The sequence below is a fragment of the Euleptes europaea genome, chromosome 8, assembly GCF_029931775.1.
Source record: "Euleptes europaea isolate rEulEur1 chromosome 8, rEulEur1.hap1, whole genome shotgun sequence".
NCBI classification, from domain to species: Eukaryota; Metazoa; Chordata; class Lepidosauria; order Squamata; family Sphaerodactylidae; genus Euleptes; species Euleptes europaea.
The window spans coordinates 7751351-7768918 of record NC_079319.1 but is presented as its reverse complement, the minus strand read 5'-3'; the positions used below and the strand labels follow the sequence as shown (position 1 = coordinate 7768918).

General features: G+C 44.3%; 1 protein-coding gene across 1 annotated transcript in view; it reads right to left on the bottom strand.

The window, feature by feature from the left end:
• Positions 1 to 14268, bottom strand: part of FAM135B (family with sequence similarity 135 member B) — a 73888-nt gene extending 59620 nt beyond the window's left edge. The window contains exon 1 of the mRNA XM_056854653.1: positions 14172 to 14268. Coding sequence (XP_056710631.1) covers positions 14172 to 14248 — 77 coding nt within the window. The 5' untranslated portion in view covers positions 14249 to 14268. The remainder of the gene's footprint in view (positions 1 to 14171) is intronic.
• Between the last annotated feature and the right edge of the window lie 3300 nt (positions 14269 to 17568).

Below are 17568 nucleotides of genomic sequence, written 5' to 3'. Positions count from 1 at the left end.
AGGGGAAGAAAAGGTGAATGTAAACTGGTTTGATTCTTCCTTAAGTGGTGGGGAAATTCAGCATATAAAAACCACTCTTCATCTTCTTCTTTGGGTCCCTCACTAGAGATAAAACGGTATAATTCTCTAAATAAATTAACCACAAAGATACCGGCTGACAGAAAAAGTCATTCCCATCGCCTTCACATTCTGGCGCTTAAAGAGACCAGCACTTAAGATCAGAGCAAAGCAAAAAGAGCCCATCGTCTTGACACAAAAGAGTTTATCATCTGGCGGGATGCCACACGAAACACAGTTGTGATCACAGGGTGTCATCACCCCAACAGATTGCTACTCTGATAGTGAACCTTGCCACTTGCCAGTGACAGATTACTCCCCTGCGTACTTGCTATTCCCCAACGGTACAGGAGAAGCTGTCACGAAAAAGAAGCAGAAGGAAAAAGCACATACCTAGGGCTAACACTTAAGGCATAAGGAAATATCTATATACATCAAAGCCATCCCTCGGGGTCTCATGCTGGCGTCACACTTGAGATTTCTGGCAGTCCTCTCATCTGACTTTCTCAGACAGCCAATGTGGTACATTGGTTTGCAAGTTAGATCTGGGAGACCCAAGTTTTGAATTCCCAGCCCCATGGCACAAAGTGGCAAGCTGCAGTACTGCAGTCCAAGCTCTGCTCACGACCTGAGTTCGATCCCGACGGAAGTCGGTTTCAGGTAGCCGGTTCCAGGTTGACTCAGCTTTCCATCCTTCTGAGGTTGGTAAAATGAGTACCCAGCTTGCTGGGCATAAAGGGACGACGACTGGGGAAGGCACTGGCAAACCACCCCGTAAGCAAAAGTCTGCCTAGTAAACGTCGGTATGTGACGTCATGGGTGACCCGGTGCTTGCACAGGGGTCCTTTACCTTTACTGTGCCATGGTAGCTTGCAGGGTGATTTTAGAACAGTCATGAACTCTTGGCCTAGCCTACTTCACAGGGCTGGTGTGAGGATAAAATGGAGGAGAGAAGGATGACGTGAGCTGCTTTGGCTCCCCACTTGGGAAAAAGGTAGGGTATAAATAGGGTATAAATAGGGGTGTGCACAATTTTTTTTTTTTTTTTTTTTTGGTATTTTTCGGGTTCAGGTTGACCAAACCCGAAAATTTTCAAAATTTCGCTGGAGAAGCACCAACGGGTGGTGGTGGTAGATTTCTGTCAGAAGGCAAGAAAGTTAGGGGGAGGGAAGAGGGGAGGGGGAGAACTGTCAGTGCGTCAAAGCGGCCCGAACAATGATGAAAAATATAATTTAAAATAATAATTTGGCATTATTCAGGACCCGCTTTTTGGCTCCCTTTATCTCCTGGTATTACAACTGATCTCCAGCCGATAGAGATCAGTTCCTCTGGAGAAAATGGCCGCTTTGGCAACTGGATTCTATGGCACTGACGTCCCTCCCCTCCCCAAACCCCGCCCTCCTCAGGCTCCACCCCAAAAACCTCCCACCGGTGACGAAGAGGGACCTGGCAACCCTACCCATTATGAACTTATCTCCCTGAGGTTTAGACACCTTGAGCCCAACCTTGGTTGGGAAAAGGCGAGGCAGTAGTCTAATAAATAATTATAATAAGTAATGGGCCTTGCACTTACTTTCCTAGCTCTAGTCTGCTTAGGGTTGCCAGCTCTGCATTGGGAAATACCTGGAGATTTTGGGGGTAGAGCCTGGGGAGAGTAGGTTGTGGGGATGGGAGGGACCTAGGGTTGCCAACCTCCAGGTGGTAGCTGGAGATCGCCTGCTATTACAACTGATCTCCAGCCGTTAGAGATCTGTTCCCCTGGAGAAAATGGCCGCTTTGGCAACTGGATTCTATGACATTGAAGTCCCTCCCCTCCCCAAACCCCGCCCTCCTCAGGCTCTGCCCCAAAAGCCTCCTGCCGGTGGCAAAGAGGGACCTGGCAACCCTAACTAGGCATTTCCCAACCCAGAGCTGGCAACCCTAGTGGTGAATGTGATCAAAATTTCTACCCTGCAACAAGAAGTTGCTTAGGAAACAGAAATGGCCTGATGTTCCGATCGCCGACTTCTTTCCTACAGTGCCAGTCCGATGCACCGCGGGAATGGTTTTGGAAATGCAGCCACAACAACCTGCCTAACCTTTAAGCCCCTGCCTGATCCGACTAAGCTTTGAAACAGGAGGCTAAGCTTTCGCAATTGAATGTGGGCAAAGCCGCAGAATGGATCTCCCTTCCTTTTATTATTCTCGCTTGGAAATCAAATGGCGCACTGCCATCAGGAGCATTCATTCCCAGGCGTCAGAAAATAAGAGCCTTCACCCCCGCCGTTCTCTGACAAGGGCATGAACAGACTTTCTTGGAAGTGCCTTTTATGCTCACCTCAGGAGCCTGTGCCCTTCTCCGCACACCACGGTAGCCAGGTAGCTATTCTTTTCTCTCCTGCCTGTGTCCTTACAACAACATGCCCTTTGCTTCCCTTCTGGATGCTTAGCCAAGCGGGGGACCAAGAGAGGAGGGGGGATGATAACAAAGAGAAGAAGGGGAGGCGGAACGGAAACATAAAAGGAAAGGGGGCAAGACGCCTTTGATTCCAGGATTGGAGGGGATGCAGCTCAGAGGAGAAAAGGCAGAGGCCAAGGGGACTAGCAATGCCCTTGCTGAGACTGAGGTGGCGTGTAGGTAGGGCTGCCAACCTCCAGGCGGGCACCAACAACAAAGGGGGGAAAGACTTAACCCTAAAAATAAAACCACAATTAGGTACCCAAAGGTCAAGAAAAAAAGTCAACATCCAAGGCCAAATGTTATACAGTATAAAGTGAATGTCAATTAAAAATATGCATATATTTATTATGGCTAAAATCAATAATATATATAAGGCCCTGCAATAGTCTACCAAACCAACATGCTCATGTAAACCGACAACACAAATAGACATAAAATCACAAAACTAGACTTTGACCAAACGCGTTTCTGCCAAATGGCCTTCTTTAGTGGCCAAAACAATCACAACTCCAGACTAAAATGTACATAACTTTCTAAAAATCTTTATGACTATAGGTGCGTTGTGTTTGCAGGATAACAATTAATATATATAACTGCAAGACTTCCTCATCTGCTTTAGGCTTCCATACAAATGGGAAACTAATCCTCAAGTCATGTATGATTCTCTCTTAAAGGAGATGTTATATTTCAGCCATAAATAACATTGTCAATATCTCATAGTCATAAAGTAATCTCAAAGTCTGGAGTAGTTATAAAGTATTAAGGCGGGGCCTGGAGATCTCTTGGAATTTCAACAGATCTCTAAATGCCGTTGATCGGTTCCCCACTCCACATGAGCAGCGGAGGCTAATCTGGTGAACTGGATTTGTTTCCCCACTCCTGCACATGAAGCCAGCTGGGTGACCTTGGGCTAGTCACAGCTCTCTCTGCCCCACTTACCCCACAGGGTGTCTGTTGTGGGGAGGGGAAGGGAAGGTGATTGTAAGCTGGTTTGATTCTTCCTTAAGTGGTAGAGAAAGTCGGCGTATAAAAGCCAACTCTTCTTCTTCTCCCTTCCCCAAACCCCGCCCTCCTCAGGCTCTACCCCAAAAACCTCCTGCTGGTGGCAAAGAGGGACCTGGCAACCCTAGCTGTCAATCTGCAGGCCATGGTGGTGATTGGCCTGCAAGTCTCTGATAGTTACATTCAACTTCACAAATGTCAGGGAACCAAAAACTGCATTCACTTCCTTCCTTTATTAAAGTCCCAGTTCCATTTGGAAATGTGGTGAGGAGATGGCTGGAACTCTTCCAACCTCACCTGTTGTTCTTTACAAATGTTTGGCAACCGTGCAAGCCAGGGTTATTTTCCCCCCTTCCCTCTGAGCAGAGTCAACATCTCAAAAAGTACATTTAGTGCTGATGAGAAATGCCAGCACAGGAGACTGAAGTCTTCTGTTTGCCATATGATCGATGCCTCCCGGAGAGCTGCATCGCAGTTGTGCCTTTGCCAACATGACTCAATTGTGCTTTGCAGAAAGTTCTCTTGTGAGGAATGGATATTCATCCTCCAGAGGAGATGTAGGATCTTGGCTCCCAACCCTGGCACACCAAACAGTACCGCAAATTTCAGCGATTGCTACTGATACTGAGAGACCCAATGAAGAGTCACAACTTTAAGGATGACAATGAGGAAACTGAAATTGTTCAGGACTTTCTTTTTCTTGGCTTAATCATCAACCGAAAAGGAGACTGCAACTAAGAAATCAGAAGGAGATTGAGACTGGGAAAGGGAGCCTGAAGGAGCTAGAAAAGATTCTTACGTGTAAGGATGTGTCACTGGCAACCAAGATCAAATTAATTCATGCTATAGTATTCTCCAGTACTACGTATGGATGTGAAAGCTGGACAATGAAGAAAGCTGATAGGAAGAAAGTAGATTCCTTTGAAATGCAGCCGAGGAGAGTTTTACAGATACCTTGGACTGCCAAAAAGACAGATGAGTGGGTTCTAGATCAAATCAAGCCTGAACTCTCCCTAAAAGCTAAAATGACTAAAGTGAAGCTATTGCACTTAGATCACATTATGAGAAGTCAAGAGTCACTGGTAAATACCATAATGCTAGGAAATGTTGAAGGCAGCAGGAAAAGAAGAAACTTGAAACAGATTGATTCTATAAAGGAAGCCACCGCCCTCAGTTTGAAAGTCCTGAGCAAGGCTGTTAACGATAGGATGTCCGGGTGGACATTCATTCATAAGGTTGCCATGAGGGAGGGAGGACTCCTGGGAGGGAGGACCCCTGGGAGGGAGGACCCCTGGGGCTCGGTTTGACAGCTGCGGGGAGTGTCTTGAGGGGGGGTCGGGAGGTCACCGTGTGGGTACAGGGAGCATGCACATGTGAGTCTCTGGAGCGGGGGACCAGGTCTTGCTTTGTGGGGGGTGCTGTGGGGTCAGGGAAGGGTTTCTTTGGGGCAGGGTGGTGCGTGGGGGGGGAGAACGTGTCTTGGCGATGCTATAGTGGTGGGTGCACTGATCCCTCTGGGGCAAGGGAAGCCCAGGTGAGAACTGCGTGATGGAAAAGGGACCCTGTGGAGGGGACGCCTCCCGCCCACCACTCTTGGGGTTCCCCTTCCAGCACCCATGAAGTGGTGTTTTCAGGGTCCCAGTTCATACAGGTGAGAGAGGGTGACCTGATCCATAGTGCAGTGGTTTGAAGTTATCTGGGGGTAGGTGATCAGCATACAGCCTAACTACTTAGGAGAGGGGCCGTGGCTCAGTGGCAGAGCCTCTGCTTGGCATGCAGAAGGTCCCAGGTTCAATCCCCAATGGCATCTCCAGTTAAAGGGAGCAGGCAAGTAGGTGATGTGAAAGACCCTGGAGAGCCGCTGCCGGTCTGAGTAGACAATACTGACTTTGATGGACTGAGGAGGGTCTGATTCAGTATAAGGCAGCTTCATGTGTTCATGTGTTCATGAGTTGGATGCGACTTGATGGCACTTGATGCAACTTGATGGATGCGACTTGATGGCACTTAGCATACAACATTGGTAGCTCTAGGAATCCCCAGTAAATCTTCTGAAAAACCATAGTGTTTCCAGTGATTCCTAGAGCTACCCTATGCCATATCCTGTTTTTTGCAGGAAATAACAGACCACCACATACAACACAAGTTTTTTAGAAAAATTCTCTCCTACCGCCACTCAGAGATGTGGCAGGCAACACAAGGGGGGGGGGGTGAGGAAATGGGACCCCAATACAAAAACCATGAAAATACAACTGAAAGTTTGGTGCATATCCTGAAAGGAAAATCCCTGCTACATGCTGTATTTAATCTGTAACAGTATTCCGTTTTCAGATAATAGGGACATAATCAGCTTCGCTCCTTTGCAATGGAGATGTGATTTATGCATCTTTTTTTGTACATGTAGGAGCCTCCCTTCCACTCTTGGGTGGCTAGCTCCATCACAAAGTGCTGGTGTCAGATACTTAATCTGCCCCCCCCCCCCGGTCTTCTATTTTTGTGTCCCCATGCAGATAGGCAGACAGACTGTTTTGCCCAGCTCCTAGTAAATATCATCTATAGCTAGGGTTGCCAGGTCCCTCTTCGCCACTGGCCAGAGGTTTTTTTGTCCAGAGCCTGAGGAGGGCGGGGTTTGGATAGGGGAGGGACTTCAATGCCATAGAGTCTAATTGCCAAAGTGGCCATTTTCTCCCGGTGAACTGATCTCTATCGGCTGGAGATCAGCTGTAATAGCAGGAGAACAGCCACTACCTGGAGGTTCTAACAAAAGATACAGCACTTATGACCAAATGTAAGTACAAACATAAATTAAATAATATCTGAAATCTATGAGTACACTATATTTAAATCAACTACCTGGAGGTTGGCAAATGTATCTATAGCTTGCCGTACACTGTTTTAGAAAAATAACCTCAGGACAGGAGATAGTTAAAAGAATATATATTTCTTTTTTTGGCATCAAGTTACAGCTGACTTATGGAGACCCTATAGGGTTTTCAAGGCAAGAGATATTCAAAGGGGGGTTGCCATTGCCTGTCTCTGCACAGTGGCCCTGGTATGCCTTGGTGGTCTCTCATCCAAATATTAACCAGGGCTAACCCAGCTTGGCTTCTGAGATGTGACAAGATTGGGCTAACCTGGGGTGTCCAGGTCTGGACTGAGAATGTGGGTGTAAAATGCCGTCAAGTCACAGCAGACGTATGGTGACTCCATAGGGTTTTCAAGGCAAGAGATGAGCAGAGGAGGTTTGCCATTGCCTGCCTCTGCCCAAGAACCCTGGCATTCCTTGGTGGTCTCCCATCCAAGTACTAACCAGGACCAACCCTGCTTAGCTTTTGAGACATGATGAGCTCAAGCTAGCCTGGGCAATCATAGGGTTGCCAGGTCCCTCTTTGCCACTGGCAGGAGGTTTTTTGGGGCAGAGCCTGGGGAGGGTGGGGTTTGGGGAGGGGAGGGACTTCAATGCCATAGAGTCCAATTGCCAAAGCGGCCATTTTCTCCAGGTGAACTGATCTCTGTCGGCTGGAGATCAGTTGTAATAGCAGGAGATCTCCAGCTACCACCTGGAGGTTGGCAACCCCAGTTATCCAGGTCAAGGCAGAATTGAGAATGCCATACCATATATACATTCTGACTAGCAGAGCTTCAGAGATCTTATTCTCGGAAGCAAATGTTTCCTTCCTCAAAAGTAATTGCTGTAGTTCTTGTTGACAAGCTGGAATAGTCTCCCTCAGGGATTACACTTTCAGTCCCATTAGAAGTCCACGTCCTACCAGTTGGAGCACATCATAAAATACTCCAAGCACAGCCAAAACGATTATGCTGTGTTACAAGAAACCATTCATTTTGCAAACTTTTTTGCTACGGGGAGCGTGGGGGATGCAATTATATTGCCAAAAAGTAAAAAGGCATATGTCTTGCCCACAGATTAATGACTATTCTCAACATCCAAAACTTGGATGAAGACTGATGAAAGCATTGACTTGCTTTTAATGTCTTGCCTTTGCAGCCGGCAGTCTCAGTAATTAAAGCACCATGGTCTCCATACTAAAAAAAAAGCTTTACGTTTGAAATCTAGTGACAAAGTAGAATAAACCTCCAAAAAGACTTCAGTTGCATGGAACCCTTTGGGGAAATTTCTCATATCAACTTTTTGATTCCATTGAAATTTTGCTGATGTGACACCCAAGCAGGAACCTCTAGATTCAAGGTGAAATTAGAGTTGATTTTGAATTTCTTATTTAACTGCTGTTTCAAAATCGTCTCTCTGACAAAGATTTTTCTGTCTACTGGTACATTTTTATTCCTTTGTTCCTGCAGGGAATTCAGGACAGTGGATTTGGGTTTTTCCCTTGTTGCAATTTGCCTTCACAACAACTCTGTGAGATAGGCTAGGCTTAATGGAGGTGTTGACCTCCAGGTAGGACCTGGGGATCTCTTGGGAAAGCCAGCATGGTGTAGTGGTTAAGAGCGACGGACTCTAATCTGGAGGACCGGGTTTGATTCCCCACTCCTCCACAAGAGCAGCGGACTCTAATCTGGTTGGTTTCCCTACTCTTATACATGAAGCCAGCTGGGGGACCTTGGGCCAATCACAGTTCTCTCTGAACACTCTCAGTCCCACTTACCTCACAATGTGTCTGTTGTGGGGAGGGGAAGGGAAGGAGATTGTAAACCGGCTTGATTCTCTTTAAAAGGTAAAGAAAATTGGCCAGCTCTTCTTGTTCTTCTTCCGTGACAGATCTCTAGACTACAAAGGTCAGTTGCTCTGGAGAAAATGGCTGCTTTGGAGGGTGAACTCTATGGCGTTATACCCTGCTGAAGTCCATCCCCAGGCTCTACTCCAAATCTCCAGGAATTTCCCAACTAAGAGTTGGCAACCTTAATAGGCGAATATAGGACAGCTTGTCAAAAGTCACCCAGCAAATGAAATGGCTCCAGAAGGATTTGAACTTGGGTCATGCTAGATCCAGTCAGACAATCTAATGACTGCACTACACCAACTTCTTTTCGGTTCTTTGCAGGTTTTGTGGATTCATTTGCATTGTGTACAGTACTTGGAGTGGCCCATGGATCAGTGTTAGAGCATCTGCTTTGCATACAGAAGGTTCCAGGTTCAATCCCCAGTCTCTCCAGTTATGGTTCAAGTGATGATAAAGACCTCTACCCTGGAGAGCGGCTGCCAGTCTGAGTAGACAATACTGAGTTTGATGTACTGATGGGCTCATTCAGTATAAGGCTCTAGGGAAGGGGCCGTGGCTCAGAAGAACTTCTGCTGGGTATGCAGAAGATCCCAGTTTCAATCCCCAGCATCTCCAGTTCAAAAGATCAGGTAGCGGGTGGTGAAAAAGACCTCTACCTGACACCCTGGAGAGCCACTGCCAGTCAGAATACTGCCTTTGAGAGACCAATGGCTTCACTCAGGAGAAGATAGCTTCAGGTGTTTGCATGCATGCCTGTTGCATGGTTTTACATGCAATTGATATGGTATTTATACATATAATATGAATTGGAGATATCCGGTGGCCTTGAAATTGTTATTCCAGTAAGACCGGAAACAATTTTATTAAAAAAATTTCCAGATAAACCAAAGGATATTCAGGTTATGTTTCTCCATATACTAATGGTTGCTAGAACAAATCTTGCAAGATATTGGAAAAGCAATAAATTCCCTGATTTAAATAATTGGCTTGATAAGGTTAAAGAAAACTATGCTTTAATTAAGTTGATGTATTATAATAATGACAAAAATACAGAAGAACTGGACGCCTGCTAGAATTTAACAATTTCAAGGATGGAAAAAATACTCCAATGTGTAAATCGCAGAGAGGTAGTGATGTAATAATCATGTGGATTTTAGATAAATACAGTATTGCTTGGTTCACTGTTATGAGTATTTTAGTTATATTAGCAGCATGGTTTTAGTTTTCAAGAATTTGTATTATGAATATTTTAATAATGTTATATTTCCATTTTCTTTTATTGTTATATTCTCATTTTCTCTTAATAAATTCTCTTTAAAAGGAAAAAAAAATATGAATAGGAGACTTAATTCACCACGGATAATGTTCAAAAATACATATGGTTTATGAAGAAAATTCAGGGTGAACAAACAAACGCCTTAGTGAAAATATAGAGGTATGAGTTGGATTTGCAGAAGGAAAAAGGAAAATGGAAATGGAAATTTCAGGGTTGAAGCATCAGGAATGGGGAAAAATATGTATAGGAAGCACGAGGAGACCTTTGTATGTGGAGAAATGCACAAGGGGCAATGGAGCAGGATAAACAGGGGACTGGATCTTGACCACGGTGTAAAAATTAATGTGGCTGCAACCTTACTAAGGAGTAAGGATGCAATCATAAAGAGGTCTACTGAGAAGTAAATCCTATGCCATGAAGCGGGGCTCGCTCTCAGGAAAACAACTTTAGGGTTGCAGCCTAAGATCCATTGAGCTCAATAGGACTTACTTCTGAGTAAGCATGCTCAGGATTACACTACATGCAATTTGATGCACACTCCTTGTTAAGTGTTATTTAGTACACAAGGGACAAACAAACTCTAGGTACTTCCTGCCAAAGAACTGGCAGGTTAATTTAAAGGAAAACATGCAATTAAAATCTGACCCATTCGATTGACATTCACAGAACAGGGGCCCTGTTAGGGCCTAGTCTCTAATCTGTAAAGCCCTTGCTAGGGTTGTCAACCTCTCGGTGGAGCCTGTAGATCTCTCAGAATTACAACGGATCTCCAGACTACAGGGAACCGTTCCACTGGAGGAATGACTGTTTTGGCAGGTGGACTTTATGACATTATACCCCACTGAGGTCTCTCCCCTCCATAAACCTAGGGTTGCCAACCTTTAGGCACTAGCTGGAAATCGCCTGCTATTACAACTGTTCTCCAGCCAATAGGGTCAAGTTTATTAATAATATTAATTATTAATCACATGCAAACACATCAAAATTTCCAGACACAATAGTTTTGCACCGCAGAATCTCAGACTGCCCTATAAAGGTGTAAGGTCAATAAAAGCAACCCCTGGTTTATCATATTAAAATTGATAAAATTGTAAAATATTCTAACAAACATTCTCTAAGCTCTGTGTATTTTAATAGCAACAGCACAATACTTGGCAGTTTGGAGTATAAGATGAGGGTCTTCTTCTAATAGGAGCTTCTTTGCCAAAAGCTCAACTGACTCGTCAGGGAATTTACCAAGTAGGGGGGAAATAAGCTTTGATCTAACTTCGTGGTACAATGGGCAACATATCAGTGCATGTTCCATGGTTTCAATGTCCCCTGTTCCACACAGACATAACCTCCCTGATCTAGGGATCTTCTTATATTTCCCCTCTAAAACAGCTGATGGTAGGGCCTGGCATCTGGCAAGGGTAAAGGCCTTCCTATAATTAATAGACTCAAGATGATAAAAAATAAGCTGCAGGTGAGACCAAGTATCTAGATTCATCAGGTACTAGGAAAAATTGTGATTTTCCAAGGTCTGTCTGGCATTCAATGTCTTCCACCCTTTGCTTCAAGAAACTTGATGTTTGGTCTATGCCCATGGCTGACAGGGTAGGTGGAGAAAGGCCCAAGCCTCCAGCTAATAGAGATCAGTTCACCTGGAGAACTTTGGTTTTGGGGTGGCAAAGAGGGAGCTGGCAACCTTAGGCTAGAGAGAAATAAATATGTGACTTTGTTTTTAAGCAAAGAAAGGGAGGGCTGTTTGCATAGTTCCAAAGGTCAAGCATATGTAAGACATTTTTTTTTTGCAAGGGAAAGCATATCTGAGGGCTTCCTGTCCTCCCCTGAATTCACTCCATCACCTGTTATTTAATGACTGGTGACAGCTGTGCCTCCAGCAAAATTAGTTTAGGCCTTCTGACATTCTTTAATAAACTGGGAAATAAAGTTATCTGCGTCTGGCAGGGATCAATTAATTGATTTGCTTGCTTGGGTCAGAAGTCTACATTCTGTTCCTTTTTTTCCCTGAAGTCATTTTGATATTCATTGACATGGAACTCTATGTTGGTATGCGTGTGTCGTAAAATATATAAAAGGTTAACAAAGGCTACCGAGGCCAGAGCAAAAAATAATGCATGGGCAATTGAAAAAGAGAAACAATTTCCAGTAATTTGGATAAAAGAAGGATGCTGAACTATGTCTTCAAATGTATTAGGAATTATACATTGCTTTAAAAAAAATCTAAATTGTATACAGAGTACCGCAATGCAGTCTTATTAAGATTGTAGATTGGTTCGGTAGTATCAGGACTAGACAGGTCAAATATTCACTCATGTATCAGTGGCTCCTAGCTTTGATGGATAAAGGGAACTTCCACATTCAGAGGCAGTATACCACTAGGAGGCAGCCTCTGGGAAAGGCCTCAGCCTTTTTGCTTTATTTATTAGCACCGAAGGACAACTGATTGGCAACTATGTGAGTAGGGCTGCCAACCTCCAGGTGGTGGAAATTAAAAAGACACCACTGTGCGTATACCTGAAGGGTTTGGAAATCAGCACAGGAGCGAATGAATACAACAAAGTGCAAATATTTATATAAATTGCTACAACATATAACATAGAGTCACAACTATATACTTATTGAACAAACAATCTAAATTATCTATCCTACTGTGTACAATGTATATTACAACAATCAAGTTGGAACAAACCAGACTTGAAAATTCAAAGTTATAGGTATAGTCCTCCTTAGGTTATATTCACAAGGAAGTCTTTGGCTCCTGTTCAAGCTTTAAATAATGTTACTGACTTTGTCATGAGATGATGACAAACACTGAAGAAGGGATACAGCTGTTTTGAATTCTTTGGCTTTACATTTCTTCATCAGTCCCTCAAAAATCAGTCATCATGTAATATCTCCAGCTTACATATTGCATGTTTGCTAAAAATTCAAGCAGGATAAATTTTAACCAGTTCCCACGTAGGGTACTGCTACACAGTTGTGTTACCCTACATGGGAACTGGTTAAAATTTACCCTTCTTCAATTTTTGGCATCATCTCATGGCCACGTCAGTAACACCATTTAAAGCTTGATCAAGAGCCAAAGACTTCCTTGTGAATATAACCTAAGGACTATACCTATAACTTTGAATTTTCAAGTCTGGTTTGTTCCAACTTGATTGTTGTAATATACATTGTGCATAGTAAGATAGATAATTTAGGTTGTTTGTTCAATAAGTATACAGTTGAGACTCTATGTTATATGTTGTAGCAATTTATATAAATATTTGCACTTTGTTATATTCATTCGCTCCTGTGCTGATTTCCAAACCTCCAGGTGGTAGCTGGAGATCTCCCGCTATTACAACTGATCTCCAGGCGACAGAGATCAACTGGAGAAAAGGGCCACTTTGGCAACTGGACTCTATGGCATTGAAGCCCCTCCCCAAATCCTGCCCTCCTCAGGCTCAGCCCCAAAATCTCCAGGTATTTCCCAATCCAGAGCTGGCAACCCTAGTGAGACAGGATGGTGGACTAGAAGAAGAAGAGTAGGTGTTGGCGGGCACCATGACACCCACAGGCACCACGTTGGGGACCCCTGACCCACTTATTCTTTCACCCCACACTGGGATTTACAAGAATCTTCACCTGAAACATGAAAGGACTCCAGGATACATATGTCTTACCTATTCACAAGTTTTACCTGAAACATCAAGAATACATAGGCCATTAACACATGTCAGTGGTTTGTCCCTCTCATGTCTCACACTTTTCTATCCCAAGATTTAAAAAAATGAATGCATGAGGCACTTTTGATGTGACTCTCAGCGAGTAGTGTGAGAGCGTTGATTTCATTCGACTGTCTTGGATTTTTAAACTTATGAGAAAGATTGGCAGAACTGGGGAACTTTACTTTGACTATGGATTATGAGGGCTGTAGAGTGTTTAGTGATGGAGGTGGTTTCCATTTGCAATCACCTTGGTATTCATGTGTTATATTTCTGTTTGTAGGTTTTTCTTTTGTCAAAGACACTGAACTATCTCGCAACATTTTATGATGGTTTTGACAGTATCAGATGGTGGACATTGGTCCTTTCGTTGCGTTTTGCCCTTTTTGAGAGTTGGTTTTGCAGCCTAGATGGGAGTTTATGGGGTTCTTATTATTCACTTAGTTTTCTATGTATTTTATGATGTTTTGATGTGACCATTTTAAGTTAAATAAACAAATTTAAATTAAAAAAATGAATGCATGAGAAGGACAAATGAGGAGGCAGGGAGAAGAAGGTGCCACCAACCCCACAGTGCGCACACACACACAGCGCACAACCCAAAACCCAGCAGGCAAGGTCTTATTTCTGGAGATGAAAGAGGAGGGAGCGGAAGAGGGACGGAGCTACAGACATCAGGCTCACTCATGTCTCCCTCTTGGTGCAGAGGGAAATTGGAGGAGTGGGAGGGGAAAGTAGAATGGGCCAGAAGGAAGGGGAGTCGACCCACTTGCTGAAATGCATCAGGAAGCTATTGCAATTGCAGTGATTATTTTCTCAAATTTGAGACAACTCAGGAACTGGAAAACCAGGAGAAGAATCGCACCAGACGTGGGTTGGTCCCGCAGACCGGAGACCCCCATGCATTTACAAAACGGAGATTTGCTACATTCACGGGAGAATTGCAACACAAAACAACGATGTGTTTTTGCCTGTAGACTCACCCTCTCTGGAAGAGATCCACATTGTGGAATTTGTGTAGCTCCACAGAAAATTCGACAGTGCCCTGGACCTCCGACATGATGTTTTCAGGTCATCACCTAATGAACCAAAGACGGATAGTTTATGCCATTGGAAAAGATATGATATCGTGACTGAATGTTTCTGGAATGCTTAATGATGGGGTCTCTATGTATCTTAATGAATATATCTCTATGGAGGAGCGGGGTGAACTTTCCCATTGTTTAAAGCCTGGCTTCTCTATTGAGATACATTGCAAAGATCACACTAAAGCATCTGAACACAGCCACTTTGCCAATGCATTTCTATGGAGGAGGATGGGGCAACCCCTTCCAGACCCCATAACTCCTGACCCCCTGACCCAAACTTTACCAAACTTGGGGATTCTTGCAAGAAGAGTCCCTTCTAGTTACCCTGAAAATCTGGGACCTCTATCTGTGTGCAAGAGCATCCGTGTTGCTTCCGGGTTGGCGGACATTCCCTGGCAGCTGGCAAGCCTAGAGCAGCATCACAACATTTCCAGTAAAAATAAGAAATGACATAGAAAAGAAGAAGAGTCCCATAGCACCTTAAAGACTAACAAAATTTCTGGCAGGGAATGAGCTTTCGTGAGCCGTAGCTCACTTCTTCAGATACAGCTAGAATGTGAGTCCATCTGTCCTTAAGTAGAGAAGAGTGAATTAGACACACAATAGCAATGCAAATGTCATAGGAAATGACATCAATATCTCTAGGAATCTCTGTAAACTCTAGTACCAGGAATCACCAGAAACTCTATAGTTTTACCACAGAGTTTCCAGTGATTCCTAAAGCTACAATATGTCACTTCCTGTTTTCAACAGAAGTGGCGTGATGCCACAGCTGGGGTGGAGGATTATGTGCTGGTATGGTATGCAGTCAAAAGCTCTGCTCACAACCTGAGTTCGATCCCGACGAAAGTCGGTTTCAGGTAGCCGGCTCAAGGTTGACTCAGCCTTCCATCTTTCCGAGGTCGGTAAAATGAGTACCCAGCTTGCTGGGGGTAAAGGGAAATATGACTGCGGAAGGCACTGGCTGTGAGCTCTAGTCCCGTGATAATCCCATAAACAGACTCAGCAGGCAGGGAATCCTACGAAAGCTGATTTATTAGGAAAGATCAACTGGTAACAGAAGCCAAGAATCAAGAGGATACTAGTGAGGATCGATTATACAGAGCATGGCATAAATAGATAATCAAAAAACAGATAGCCCAGGGTACCATGGTAACCCCCCTCCCAAGAGCGGCTTCCAGAGGTTCCCACGAAGGGGGTCAAAACACTTAGGAAACGGAATAACACATTGGCCTTGGCTGGCATCTGGCTCACCCACCACATACCATTCTCAGGCTATGCCTGACACTGGCAAACCACCCCATAAACAAAGTCTGCCTAGTAAACGTCAGGATGTGACGTCACCCCATGGGTCAGGAATGACCCGGTGCTTGCACAGGGGACTACCTTTACCTTTATGGTGCCAGCATGCTCATGTCTTCTAAAAAACACAAGCAGCATGGGGATGCTGTAGCATTTTATAACAACCCAGTGGTAAAACCTCAGAATTTTTATCAGTCCTAGAGCACCTAAAGATGGTGGCATGCTAGGCCCTGCTCCCCAATTCCTCCCAGGGGTTTCCGGTTGCTGCCAGGCAACCCTGCCCCTGCAACAGAAGGCAACCCCTGTGTTTCCCAAGACCGAAAACCATAACTGTAATGCTTTGTGGGCTGGCTTCCATTCAAGCCAATGGGAGCTACCTAACTTGCAATCAAATCTGCATGTTTTGTGTGCCAGTACGATTATTTTTATCCAAGCATTCACAGCGATTAGCAAGCACTCCTATTGCTCTATTGTTGAGCTGAATTTTAGGGGTTTTTTGCTTTCCGTAGGAGAATGGTAGAGTCTGCGTGATATCATCAATTACTTTCTTTTTGGGGTGGGGTTTGAACTCCTAAATATGATTAACATTTTCCTGCAGTTACAAGCCCCCGAATACTGTAAGGTTTGTCACGGCATCGAGACCTTAAAATGTGCTGATTAAAAAGCAATCCCATTCTTTACTTGCCTGATAATAAAAAGGTCTGGGCACTATGATTTTTAGGGAGAAGAGTGCAAAATCCCTGGGTCAGTACCAAAGGCAGCAAGTGAGGTATAGTACAAGGACATACGAACATACCATTGTCAAATTTTTTAAAATGTTGTTATTGTTGTTTCTTTCATACAATTTTTAAACACTTATTATGCCACCCATGTGTTATACATTATTTATTATGTAAAAGAACCAGTGCCCGCTGAGCAGCCAATAGAGATCAGTTTGCCTGGAGAAAATGGCCGCTTTGGCAATCGGACTCTATGGCATTGAAGTCCCTCCCCTCCCCAAACCCTGCCCTCCTCAAGCTTTGCCCCAAAGACCTGCTAGTGGTGAAGAGGGGCCTGGCAACCCTACAGTAAAATGGTATATCACTGTGCTAATGATGTGATAACTAATGTGCCAATGATGTGATAACTGCTAATGATGTGATAACTGCTACAACACACACACACGAGCTTGCACACAGGTGTGCAGATGGATGCGCACAAACACACGCATGGATGCACACCTTTCCCGTTAGTTAAATGTTGCCGTTTTGGATGTTTCAGCAAGACAGTGGAAAAACACTTCAGGGCCTGTGTTATATCATCCTCTGTACCATCTGGCTGGTGATATGAAGCAGGGGACGCAGTCAGGTAGAAGGGCACGGGGGACTTGGTTATGCAGAAAATGAAATTAGTTGCACTGGATTGAGTCCAAATCACAAGAAGTGGATTATGCTGTGGCTAAAAAGATCCTGGATTTCGACCACTTTTCATTTTGCACTGCTAAAAAGGGGTAAGAAAGGATAAACGTCTGTTCTGCAGAAATACGGGTAAGTTGTTGGATCATGTTTTGGGCATACAAGGCCCACTCTTTCCTGGCCAGATGACACACAACTCTGACATTTGATGTCAAGATTATAAATGCCTTTGGTTCTTGTAGGTTATCCAGGCTGTGTAACAGTGGTCTTGGTATTTTTAAATACCAAGACCACGGTTACACAGCCCGGATAACCTACAAGAACCAATGAACTCTGACCGTGAAAGCCTTCGACAATATTATAAATGCCTTTTTCTACAAGCAAACTGCCAAAATACCCAATACTAAACAGAGGCTATTTGCACAGAACGGTCTGCTCCCCCTCCCCCCAATATTTGTGTGAGGTGGTTTAGTCTCATGGGGTGGGCTGTTTCTCTCGCTGTCACCCCTCCAATGACTTTGGTCTTTGGATTATGGGTTCCGTTTCCAACCGTCCAAGGTCGCCTCACTCTCCTCCTGCATTTCCATGCATTTTGC